The sequence below is a fragment of the Marmota marmota genome, unplaced genomic scaffold, assembly GCF_001458135.2.
Source record: "Marmota marmota marmota unplaced genomic scaffold, marMar, whole genome shotgun sequence".
In the NCBI taxonomy this organism is placed as follows: Eukaryota; Metazoa; Chordata; class Mammalia; order Rodentia; family Sciuridae; genus Marmota; species Marmota marmota.
The window spans coordinates 7,177,791-7,190,510 of NW_026000185.1; the positions used below are offsets into that span (position 1 = coordinate 7,177,791).

The 12,720-nt window shown below is 48.8% G+C and overlaps 1 protein-coding gene, 1 long non-coding RNA gene and 1 other non-coding gene across 7 annotated transcripts in view; 2 read left to right on the forward strand and 1 right to left on the reverse strand.

Moving 5' to 3' along the window:
- Window positions 1–494: 494 nt before the first annotated feature.
- LOC107146718 lies at window positions 495–1,405 on the forward strand. The gene is made up of 2 exons (XR_001504061.2): window positions 495–638; window positions 987–1,405. It is a non-coding gene; the product is annotated as an uncharacterized LOC107146718 (long non-coding RNA).
- Window positions 796–878, forward strand: LOC125612423. Its single transcript, XR_007342785.1, has one exon. It is a non-coding gene; the product is annotated as a small nucleolar RNA SNORD60 (small nucleolar RNA).
- Window positions 1,406–10,529: 9,124 nt separating the features above from the next.
- Rab26 (RAB26, member RAS oncogene family) overlaps window positions 10,530–12,720 on the reverse strand; it is a 6,119-nt gene continuing 3,928 nt past the window's right edge. For 2 of the 5 annotated variants that reach the window (XM_015490905.2, XM_048789360.1), the window contains exons 3-9: window positions 12,594–12,635; window positions 12,444–12,510; window positions 12,209–12,261; window positions 11,823–11,888; window positions 11,666–11,722; window positions 11,491–11,567; window positions 10,530–11,388 (exon numbers count right to left, since the gene is read on the reverse strand). In XM_015490905.2, the coding sequence (XP_015346391.1) occupies window positions 11,286–11,388; window positions 11,491–11,567; window positions 11,666–11,722; window positions 11,823–11,888; window positions 12,209–12,261; window positions 12,444–12,510; window positions 12,594–12,635 (465 nt within the window). In that variant the 3' untranslated portion in view covers window positions 10,530–11,285. Of the gene's footprint in view, window positions 11,389–11,490; window positions 11,600–11,665; window positions 11,723–11,822; window positions 11,889–12,208; window positions 12,262–12,443; window positions 12,511–12,593; window positions 12,636–12,720 lie in introns of all 5 variants that reach the window. The other 3 variants (XM_015490906.2, XM_048789359.1, XM_048789358.1) reach the window with 3 other exon arrangements.

The window sequence follows — 12,720 nt, forward strand, 5'->3', positions numbered from 1 at the left end:
GCGCCATCCGCTCGCTTCATCGTGCCCCCGCGGCCACCGGCCGGGAAAGGGACAGGAGGCTCGATCCGGAAGCGCTCGGGCGCTGGGCCCGCCGGGACTTGTAGTTCGCCAGATCTCGGCTGGCTCATGCGCGGCGCTTCAGAAACTACGACTTCCGGCGGCTTTTGAATCGCTCTATGTGCAGACCAATATCTGATTGGCTCTCTGCACCCGTCACTCACAGTTAGGCTCAATGGCCTTCGCCAAAGGGAGGAACTCGCCGGACGTTGGTGGTGTAGGCCTGTAGTCCAGGAACTCGGGCGGTTGAGGCGGGAGGATCGAGTTTAAGACCAGCCGGAGTAAGAGAGCAAGACGACGTCGTCTCAAAAAAGAAGCAAATAAAAAGGTGGAGCTTCGGTTCTCACCCCGAGAGACCGCCCCGCAAAGAAATGCTATGGCATAATTAGTGAAAACATGGCATGATTGGCGGAGGCGCAACCTACCGCAGGTGAGGGAAGGCGGGAACTTCCGCCGGGTTGCCCAACCACAGAGGTGGGGCAGTTTCTATAAAAGCTTGTGCCTCTCGCGCCAGCGTCCTTTTGGGGACTAGTTCGAGGTTGGAGGATTTAGCCGCTCAGATTGGGTTTGTCATTGTACGGGTAAGAGGTGGGCCCTGCGTGGGATTTGGGGGGTTCGCTCCGGGTCCTGCCGCGGTCTGGGCTCCACCTTGGCCCTTAGCCTTTCTTTCTGAATCTCCATACCTTCAGCTTCCTGCAGGTGACAAAGGACCAAGCCTAGTTTTTTCGATTAAGCTCAAGCCTGTGATGAACTGCTTTAATTTCTGACACCTCGTATGAAAACTGCATGTGCAGTCTGATTATGTTGCAAGACTGAGGCTTGGGTGCGCCCTTTGTCAGGGAGGGACTGGGAATGAGAATGAGTCTTGGCCGAAATGAGGAAGAGGGGCTTTTGTCTACATTCAATTTTGCACGCTGTTTAACTTTCAGGGCGGTGGTGAGCTGGTTGCAGACGTTGAACCGCAGTCCAGAGGCCCAGCAGGCGAGAGAGCCTGGTGGTAAGATGGGCATCCTTCTGTGTAACTGAACTAGTTACCAATAAAATAAAGTTAGTGAGTTCTATACTCTAAGCTCCATTATTTTTGTTGGGAGTCCCCTAAGAGTTCCCCAGGCTCTTAACATGGCGGGGGGGCAATGTGTCATTTTGAAAATTCCCCGGTTGGTCCGCCCTTCTTCCACGCTCAGCTCCTGCTCCACATGGACCCCATGCTGAGTGAATGTACGTGTACCGTATTGTTGACCTGACCTTTATTATGACTGGCCTCAGGGGCTTCCTGCTTTGAGACAACTGGCTTTCATTTTCTATATAAGCCAGTACCAGCCTACAATAAATGCACTTTTTACCACAACTGTCCATGTGTATGTGTCACTGTCACTCTCCGGCGCCGAACCTTGGCTTTTCATTGGTGCCCAAACCGGGAGGGGAAACTCCTCACTTTCTGAGGACCCCCCTCTTCCCCCTCTCCCAAAGTTTGCCATCCTCCTCCACGTTTTTGAGAGCTGCTATAGCCCACCCAACACTGGCTCTCCAGTAGGTGCTTCTTCTTCCTGATCAACAACCGGTGAGTTTCCCCCTTTGGGAATCCATCTCCAAATGGCTGTACACAAAGGCCTTGACTGTGAACGTCCAGCAAGGCCTTTGATTCTTGGTTTGGATGAGAGAACGCACCCCACCATGGCTTTCACAGTCCTAGTGGACTCTCTGGATACCCACCTCATGATTGAGAAGCCATAAGGGGCAGAAGAATAGGCACTCTCTGACTCACTCTCTCTCTCTCTGTCCCCCAAATTCTTTTCTTCTGAGAAAGTCCTGGCGCCAGGAAGCCCATGACTCCCGGCCTTCCTAGGCCCGCTGGCTGGGCTCTTGGGTGACAACTCATTTGCCCTCCTGGCCCCGACTCTTCCTGAGTCTCTTTGGTTGGATTCTCCCTTCGGAGACGCCTATGAGAGACTCGACCAAAATCTGCTGCTGATTCCCCTCTAAAATGTCTTCTGGCTAACCTTAGCCGGCTGTCCCTCACCCCAGACATAAAACCCAAACTTCTCACTAAATTCTGTACACAAAATTGGCCATGTTATCAACTAGATAACTAAAATCAATATCCCCCAGAGGGGTCCCTAGACTCTCCTCTTGATCTGCGGATGACCTCCACCTTACTGACCTCCCCCTTATGCCCCAGGAAGTTCCAACAACAGCCTCTCTCCAGCAGGTCCTTTTAGCCACCCCCCAACTCGATCCAGCTCTGCTGCACCGCAAACCATGGCCCCTCTATGAGAGGTTGCTGGACCTGAAGGTATCATCAGAGTGCACATCCCCTTCTCGGTGACGGCTCTTATGCAACTTGAAAAGAGGCTAGGCTCCTTTTCCACTATTCCTACCACCTATATCAAAGAGTTCCAATGGGTCCTCCAAGCTTATAGCCTTACCCACCATGATATATATATATATATGCTCTTGGCTAACACCCTTCTTCCAGAGAAGCGTACTTGAGTTTGCGAACTCACTAGAGCTCATGCAGGTCCACAGGGTTGATCAGACACAATCCCCTGGGTCCCTTAGCAGCTCCAGAACAGGACCCTGGATGGGATTATAACACCTAAGCTGGAATTCCGAACAGGGACTGCCTTTCTGCATGCATTATTGCTGGACTTAAAAAGGCAGCAAGGAAGGCAGTCAGTTTCCAAAAACTACAGGAGATCATTCAAAAACCTGAAGAGACCCCATCGGAATTCTTAGATTGGCTTACTAAAGCCCTTCAATAATATACTAACCTAGATCCTGAAACTCCAGATGGACGTCATGTTCTCATGACATTTTCTCTCCCAAAGTTACCCCGACATCAGGGCTAAACTTAAAAAACTAGAACAGGGCCCTGCTACCCCTCAATGGAGATACTAGCTGTAGCCTTCAAGGTTTTTCATAACCTAGATGAGGAAATCGGAGCGACGCCGTCATAGGGCAGAGCAAACTAAATTTCAAATGCTTGCCCAAACTCTACCAGGTAATAAAAGCTGCCCCAGGTGCCTGTTTCAAATGCGGCAAAGAAGGACACTGGGCAAGAGCCTGCCCCGCCCCATGTGCTCCACGGACTCCCTGCTCTAAATGCCAACCGCTGGGTCACTGGAGCTCTGTCCTAGGTCCCACAGGGGAACTATGGCCAAAGAGTCTTCCAACCTCTTGGGCATTATGTCCGAAGATTGACAGAGCCTTGGGTCCTTGTCCCCGGCCTTAAAGATCAACAGGCAAGAACCTAGGGTGCAAATTCAGGTGGACGGTCATAAAATTGATTTCCTCCTTGATACTGGGACTACATTCTCTGTGTTAACCGAGTTCTGGGGACAGACAGTGCCATCCACTTCTATTGTCGGGGTAGGAGGGAACACTATCCCAAAAGAACTCCCTTATTTGCTCCATAGAAGGCTTCCCGTTCTCACAGTCGTTCCTGGTTATGCCCCAATGTCCAGTTCCTCTGCTTGGTCAAGACATTCTTTCTAGACTTCATACCACAATCAATATCCAAGCCCCCGAGCACCAGGGCTGGCCGCTTCATCCTTTCCAGCTCTATGAACAAGGGACCTAACCTTTCCCATTGACTCTACAGACAAACCAGATACTAAACAATGCCCCAAATCCAGTCATGAACCTATACCATTGAGCTTAATGGATCCTCGGGTTTGGGGTGTTAAAACTCCCTCTACTGTTTCTTGCCACCTGGTTTCCATACATCTTAAAGACCCCAATAAGTTCCCCAATCAGGCACAATACCCACTATCTACCAAAGCCCTCCTAGGCTTACAACCAGTCATCCAGGACCTTCTTTCTAAAGGATACCTCTGCCCTGCTCACTCTCCTTACAACACTCCCATCCTGGCAGTACGCAAGCCTAATGGCTCCTACCGCTTAGTTCAGGACCTACAATTCATTAATACAGCTGTGAGACCTATACATCCTCTGGTCCCCAATCCCTACACACTTCTGTCCCAGGTCCCATCTGATGCCACCCACTTTTCTGTCATTGATTGGAAAGATGCTTTCTTTTCTGTTCCCTTGGCCCCCGACTCCCAGGACCTCTTTGCCTTCATCTGGACAGACCCCAACACCAGACATTCCCAACAGCTAACCTACACTGTCCTTCCTCAGGGATTTAGAGACAGTCCTCATCTCTTTGGTCAGGTCCTAGCCTCTGATCTAAAGACTTTCCGCTCTCATTGCTCCTCGTCCGTCCTCCTTCAGTATGTTGATGATCTCCTTCTCTGTAGTCCTTCTAAAGACCACTCATCTCCTTCTCTGTAGTCCTTCTAAAGACCACTCATCTCCTTCTCAGTAGTCCTTCTAAAGACCACTCAACTTCCTGGCACAAAAAGGATATCGTGCTTCCCCTCACAAGGCTCAGTTAGTAACCACCACAGTCACATATTTAGGTTTTTCTATTTCCCAGGGGAAAAAATTTATCACAATAGACAGAAAACAGCATATCAGATCCTTGCCCACACCCAAAACCAAAGACGAAATACTCTCCTTCTTGGGGTTAGCGGGATATTTTAGGGCATAGATCCCTAATTTCTCCCTTCTTGCCAAACCGCTATACGATCTGGCAAAAGGCTCTCAGGACGAACCCCTTCCCTCAACTGTAGGAAAACCTTTCACAATCTTAAAAAAGGCCCTTCTCCAGGCACCCACCTTACTTACATCTCCCCAGTCCTCTCAACCCTTCTTCCTATATGTACATGAGAAACAGGGTCAAAGCCTAGGGGTGCTAGGGCAAAATCATGGCCCCACCTTCGCACCTGTAGCTTATTTGTCAAAGCAGCTCGATCCCACTGTCAGGGGTTGGCCTCCATGCCTTATAGCTTTAGCTGCTGCTCATGACCTTCAAAATGAGACATACAAACTCACCTTTGGCTCACCATTAACTATCCTTTCCCCACAGCATTTGAAGGATTTCTTAACATATAAGGGGTTACAATCCCTTTCCCCTTCGAGGGTTTTATCTCTCCTTGTCTCTTTTCTACAAAACCCCACTATATCTTTTCAACCTTGTTCCTCATTAAACCCTGCTTCCCTCCTTCCATGTGCCCCTCTAGAGTCTCTTACACATAAATGCTCTGAAATACTAGAGACAATCTTGCCTCACCCAGTAACCATCTCCGAAGGGCCTCTTCCCTCTTCGGATCTCATCTGGTTTTCCGACAGCAGCTCCTACTTTCATGGGGATGTTAGAGTGGCAGGCTATGCTGTTGTGTCTCTCTCTTCTGTCATTAAGGCTAAACCCCTGCCGCCCAACACAACTAACCAGCAAGCAGAACTTACAGCTGCTACAAGAGCATGTGAACTAGCAGAAGGGAAAAAGCTCTCCCTATACACTGATTCCAAGTGTGTCTTTCATATATTAGTTTCCCATGCAGCCATCTGGAAAGAGAGAGGACTCTTAACTACTAAGGGTACTGCTGTCATAAATGCCAACCTTATTGGGCTAGGGATGTGGGCTCAAGCGGTAGTGTGCTCGCCTGGCATGCGTGTGGCCTGGGTTCAATCCTCAGCACCATTTACAAATAAAAGATGTTGTGTCTGCCGAAAATGAAAAAATAAATATTAAAAAATTCTCTCTCTCTCTCTCCCTCCCTCTCTCTCTCCCTCTCTCTCCCTCTCTCCTTCTCTCTCCCTCTCTCTTTAAAAAAAAAAAAAGCCAATCTTATTTCCAATCTGCTGCGGGCCTCTACATTGCCATCTCATTTGGGAATAATCCACCGTAAGGCCCATCAGACTGACTCTTTCCCCACTACAGCGAGTAATTCTAAAGCTGACCAGGCAGCTTGATAAGCCATCCTGCAGGCTCCGGCCTCTTCCACATTGTTCCATCTTTCCCCTGAGGAACGTCCTACTAACTCTCACCAACTCTTTCAGTTCCTTCATTCCCTATTCCACTCCGGCCCACAGAGTCTGTCAACTTTCATTCAATCCTTTTTCCCTCTTTCTTCAGACGACCGAACTCTTCTACAACAAATTACATCCACTTGCCAGATCTGCCAAAGGACCAATACCAACACCCCCTTAAAACCCAAGCCCTTGGGCCTGGGGATGTTGTGGCTCAAGCGGTAGCGCGCTCGCCTGGCATGCCTGTGGCCTGGGTTCCATCCTCAGCACCACATACAAAGATGTTGTGTCTGCCAATAACTAAAAAATAAATATTAAAAAATTCTCTCTCTCTCTCTCTCTCTTTAAAAGAAAAAAAAAAAACCAAGCCCTTTCCCTCCCATCAGGCCTGTGGACATACCCCAGGAGCTGATTGGCAAATTGACTTCACCAATATGCCCAAGGTAAAAAACATCAAATACCTCTTAGTGCTGGTGGATACATTCTCAGGGTGGTAGAAGTTTTTCCCGCATCCAATAAGCGGGCTTCTACACTTGTGGACCGATTAATATCTGACATAATTCCCCGTTTTGGAATGCCCACCTCGCTCCAATCGGACAATGGCCCCGAATTTACTTCACACATAACCCAGGAGCTGGCTTGCGCTCTATCACTCCCTTGGCACTTTCATTGCCCATACCGCCCTCAGGCTTCAGGGAAAGTCAAAAGAACTAATAGATCCCTCAAAGAAACCCTCACTAAACTCACCATGGAATTAAGCTTAGATTGGACAAGAGTTCTTCCTCTGGTGCTGTTGCGCCTCAGAGCCCTACCAAGGAAGCCATCCAACCTTTCCCCATTTGAGGTCATGTATGGCCACCCACTCCTGCCTCCTGGAATACAGACAGAACAATTGCCTATCCCTGATTCCTACACTCTATCTCTCCTCTTCCATCTACATTCTGAACTCTGGAAGTATCAGGACTGGCTTTTACTTGATCCAACCCTTACTCGAAACCCCCCCACTCTAATACCTGGCCAACAGGTATACTATTGTCCCCCAGGTGAGAAACCTCAGCTACATCCCAAATGGGAAGGCCCTGCCTCAGTCACCATGTGCACGCCTTCAGCGGCTAAGCTTAAACTCACTAATAACCAATTAATTGGGCTGGGGATGTGGCTCAATCGGTAGCGCTTGCCTGGCATGCATGCGGCCTGGGTTCGATCCTCAGCACCACATACAAAGATGTTGTGTCTGCTGAAAACTAAAAAATAAATATTAAAAAAAAATTCTCTCTTTCGCTCTCTCAAAAAAATAAATAAATAAATAAATAACCAATTAACCCTGTGGATTCACATTTCCAGGCTTAAACCGTGCATCCAGGAGACTGATTCTGGCAACACCCGGCCGGAAGATCTGCAGGAATCCACACCCACATATTCCTGTTCTCCTCACCCTCGCGATCCCTTGAAACTTCATCTTTCTTGCGTTCCTGCCCTTGTACCTATACTTGAAAACATATCAGAAGATGCACCTTAATTTTCTGTTTTTCATCCTTACCCTTACCCCAGGGGTAATGCCTTCACCCTCATATGTCTGGAGATTCAAAGTAAGGGAGACATATACCCAAAAGAACACCAAGATTACCCGCTTAACTGCTACCTCTGACTGCCCCCTACGAGGGTGCTCCTCAGCCATTTATATTGTGTTCTCTTCCTCCTTTGAGCTTATTAAACAAGCCAGCCGCCCTTACTTATGTTTTTTATATGACCAAAATAAGGATCACTGAAATGGTGGCCGGAAACCTACAGAGGCTGCCCCTATTGGTCATGCAGAATTCATGATGCATATTCAGGACAATTAAATATAGGAAGATTCAAATTTGAGTCTGCCTCCCACCAGTACAATCTGACCATCCCAGACCCTTGGGACCCACGCTGGGCATCAGGGGTAAAAGCTTCCTTTTATTGCAATGGGTATGCTTCCACCCCTTGTGGTTCCTTGTCTATTTCTCGAGAGTATGTTTCTGTGGGGTCCCCAATCTCTCTTGTCTCAACTAACATAAAACACTCAGAACAGCGGTTGCTCACATCCTTAGAAAACCAACATGCTTCTTCTGACTCTCAGGCTTCACCAATCTATACCTGATTACAAATCATTACCGACACCCTGTCCTATCTAAACCAAACTTTCCCTGATACAAGTCCTGCAAATTGCTTCTTGTGCGCTTCTCTAGCACAGCCTTTACTTGCTGCAGTCCCAGTAAATGTTTCCAGCTTGCCCACCTCATCCCACAAAGGAGATCCTTTCAAACCTCTACAAAATATCCCCTTATGGGAGCCCGAGGAGGGTAACCACACTACGATTCCTCGTGCTTTCCTTCTGGGATCCACAACCCCCAACTCCCTGCTGGATGGCTTTTGTCACCATAATCTAACAATCAATAACACCACCTATTCCCCATCTGGTCTCTTCTTCTGGTGCAATGGAACTCTTACCACCATTATGTTTCCCAATATGTCCAGTCCATGTCTTCTGGTTACTATAGTCCCACAGCTCACTCTCCATAGTAGTTCTGAAGTGCAATTCATCCTTAATCTTCCAAGACACATAAGACGGGCTGCATTCCTTCCGGTAGTGGTGGGTATCTCATTAACAGCCTCAGCAGCAAGTGCAGGCTTATCAGGAGGAGCCTTAGGTCATTCTCTATGGGCTGTCAAGGACATTAATTCAAGCACTCATTTCAACAGCAGAATCTCTAGCCTCCCTGCAGAAACAGGTCACCTCATTGGCCCAAGTCACCCTCCAGAATGGCAGAGCCCTACATTTACTGACTGCCGAAAAAGGCAGAACCTGTCTTTTCCTCAGGGAAGAATGCTGTTATTACATAAATGAATCAGGGCTTATGGAAAGCAATATTAAGCTCACTAACCTAGCAGCCACCCTAAGGACCCCAGTAAACCAAAACCTTTTCTCTTCCTTAATGGCCACTCCTCTTCTTATATGGGTATGGCCTATCCTTGGACCACTATGTGTAATTCTTCTGATGTGTCTGTTTCTACCATATATTGTAAAGTTTATTCAGACTCAAGTAGGTAAAATCTCTAACCAAACTTTTGACCAGCTTCTGTAGAAATTATCAGCTCCTGGCCACTGATGAACCAGCCACCTCTTCCAGGGAACATCCCTCCCAATGTTGAAAGACTCATCACAAACTCCTGGGACACCTTTTTAAGAGCAATATCCGATGATGCCTGACTTGTGCTCCCCCATGGAGACTTACATTGACTGGATCAAGATGATAATGGATCTTTGGCTGCAGGGGACTTTCTGTGACATCCCACCCAACCTTATACCAATTCTTGCTGCCCTCCTATGGGGGCTCCTGACTTCCCTCCTTCAGACTCCTTCCCCGGCAATGCCCCCACTCAGCAGGAAGTAGTCAGAATGAATAGGCATCCCTTTCCATGTAATAACAAAGAGGGGGGAATGTTGGGAGTCCCCTAAGAGTTCCCCAGGCTCTTAACATGGCGGCAGGCACATTGCCAAAGGGCGGGCAATGGGCAGGCAGTAGGTTGTTTTGAAAATTCCCCAGTTGGTCTGCCCTTCTTCCGCGCTCAGCTCCTGCTCCACATGGACCCCATGCTGAGTGAATACACATGTACCATATGTGTTGACCTGACCTTTATTTGATTGGCCTCAGGGGCTTCCTGCTTCGAGACAACTGGCTTTCATTTTCTATATAAGCCAGTACCAACCTACATTAAATGCACCTTTGCCACAACTGTCCGTGTGTATGTGTCACTCTCCGACGGCAAACCTTGGCTTTTCAATTTTCATATGCTGTTGGTACTCTAAAGGAGTCACTTGTCCTTGAAGAAAATGGAAACTTAAAAAACCCTCAGGGAAAAAGGGAACCAAGGACTCTGACCATTGGCAATTTCCCCTGCCCGCCAAAAGTAACTGACAAACTCCCATGATGTGGCCCTGCAACTCACTCTTGTCATAGCCAGTCACCATTTATTCTTGAAAACATGCTCCTTGGCTGCTTAATAAAGCATTGATAATCCTTTATTGAAGTCTGTTTCTTTTTGTTTTTGTATTCTCTTTCATATTTCAGTCCTCAAGCAATCTGGAAAGGGGAGAGGCTTGAATATGGGAATTCCTTACTAAAGACTTGGCATCTCTTTGAAGTGCCTTCACTTTTATTTGTTATCCAAAAAAAGATTTTTTTTTTTTTTTATATCTTTGCCCCAGGTTAGGTCTGGAAGCTCTCCTTAGATAACAGGTCATTAGGCACCGCTTTTTTTTTTTTTTTTTTTTTGTAGACAAACAAACAACTTTATTGGTGCTGAGGATCAAACCCAGTGCCTCATGCATGCTAGGCTAGGCCAGTGCTCTACCGACTGAGCTATTACGGCAGCCCACCCCTTTTTTGATTAATGAGTCTTATGGAGGAAAGTTGACACTGATCACCCAGCTTTTAGAGTGCTCCCTGAAGAGCATTGAGCTTTGAAGCAGACATGGATTGTAGGGAACTTAACCTACTTAGTACAGATGTCTGGGCCTTACTATAGAATCTGTCTAGAAGTCAATGTCTTTGAACAGATGTGACAAATTCCAGAAAAACACATCTTTATTTACTAGGACTGGAAAAAAGACAGGCTCACAATCAAAAGACTGGTTTGATAACTTCATGTAAGATGGAGAGAGCTTGGCAACCACAGGCTTTAGTTGTGAGCAGGTGCCCTGACCTGCTAAGTTGGTACCCTGGTCAGTAGGTTAGGGCTGTTGGTCCTAATTTCCTGACACTACTGTGATTTCCCATATGCTGTTCCCTGTATTAAAAATCACAGCTTTGGTGTCCTCCAGGGTCACATGAGAGGATCCATTTGGTGAACCAGAGCTTCCTAGCTGGGAGTGGGTGGCTCTGGACCTTAGGGCACACAAATACAGGATGTTGTTATCAGTGAAGCCCTCTGTCCCAAGTATGGGGATTCCTGCCTAAACAGCGTCTGGCTGAAGGCATGAATTTTCTAAGGTCAGTTGCTGTAATGTATATGCTGGCCTGTGGTACACTGGGAGTGCCAGGCAGGGGGCAGCAAAGCCCTTCATTCTTGTCAGTACACTTGCTGGGCGCCCCCTCCTGGGCTCAAGACCTTTGTTTTTCTGTGATGGCTTTGAAGCCTGCATGTTGGGACTGAAGATTAATGACTACAGCTTAAACAAGGAAGGGGTGAGGCTTGGATGGGAGTCCTGGAAATGGACACCACTGGGATGGCCACTGTGTGAAGTCAAAATGGCCTGAAAATCCTCTGTCCAGCCTTCCAGGTCTGTGCTGCTTCCTCCAGAGTGGAATTGAGCTCAGCTAGGTTCAGGATCGGCAGCAGGAAGACCCTTGACCCTCATTTTTAACATACTCGTGCAGCCGGAAGCGGGGCTCGCTGGAAGCCTTCGTGGAGCGCTGTTTCAGCTCCCTGCAGAACAGTGGTGACATGGAACAAGGTGGCCTCTTTCACCCCCGGCAAGGGGATTCACACCTTGGGTTTGGGGGTTCTTTGTTCACTGCCAGGACTTACTTTGCTATGGCTGTGAAGGCCAAGTCCACATTGAGGCCTGACTTGGCACTGGTCTCCATGAAGGGCAACCCATATTCCTGCAAACAACTGCTGCCAGCTGGGTGGTGGCCTGGTGGGGACAACCCAGGCTCCCCAGCTTCGGGGTACCCTCATTGCCCACCCTGCCCTGACTCACCTTGGCCAGCTTCTCCCCATCCTCCCTTTTCACCACACGTTCATGAGCAGAGTCCACCTGGCCCAGGCACAGGGTTTTGGGTGATAGGGCCCATGGCTTGGCCACCCTCCCCCATCACCTGCCTTGCCTTATAGGCTGTAGAGGGCAGGCTGCCCACCTTGTTCCCCAGCAGCATGAGCACCACGTTGTGCTGGGCATACTCCTGGATCTCTGTCAGCCAAGCCTGTGGGGAGAGCTGGGGGCTGGTGCTCCTTGCACACCTTACCCTTTTGGAAACTTGGCCCCTCCAGGCCACACCTTGTAGATTGCCCGTTTCCAAAAAGCTCCCATTCGTTGGGCAGAGGTGCCCACCTTACAAGTGCCTTATCCAGGGAGTCCTGCTGACAGAGCTGAATGTCACCCAAGCCCATTTTAGCTCATACTCAACCTGGGCTACCTTGAGCCCTGGAGAGGCTTGTCACTTCCCCTCCCTGTTAGGGTCCTCAAAATTCTAGGGGATTCCATGGCATGGCCCATGCCTCCCACCAGGAAGAGGCCACTGACCTGGATGTTGTCAAAGGAGGCCTTGTTGGTGACATCATAGAGTAGCAGTAGTGCTGGGGACAAATGACAGTGAGGAAATCCCTGGAGCCCAGTGGCTCCCTGTTCCCAAGTCACCACAGGTAAGAGCATCACACCCTGAACTGCTGTCCCACTGGCCCTCTTACACCCTCTGAGCTGGTCACCTATAGACCACATCCCAATTCCCAGGAGGTTGGTCCCTGTTCCACAGACTCACCATGAGCGTCTCGGTAGTAGGCATGAGTGACACTGCGGAACCGTTCCTGGCCAGCTGTGTCCCAGATCTGTGTCAACAGGTACTGGTCATGCTGTCTAGCTCCTTCCTGGTATCCCCTTCACCCAACTTGCCCCTCCCTGGTCAACTTACCTGCAGCTTCACCTTCACTCCATCCACGTCCAAAACTTTGTTCTGAAACAGAACCAGCCCAGTGCCACTCTCTGGCCTGGGGCTTCTTAGGGTGAGGTGCCAGGGGGTGGGGGTGGGGGCTGTCTCT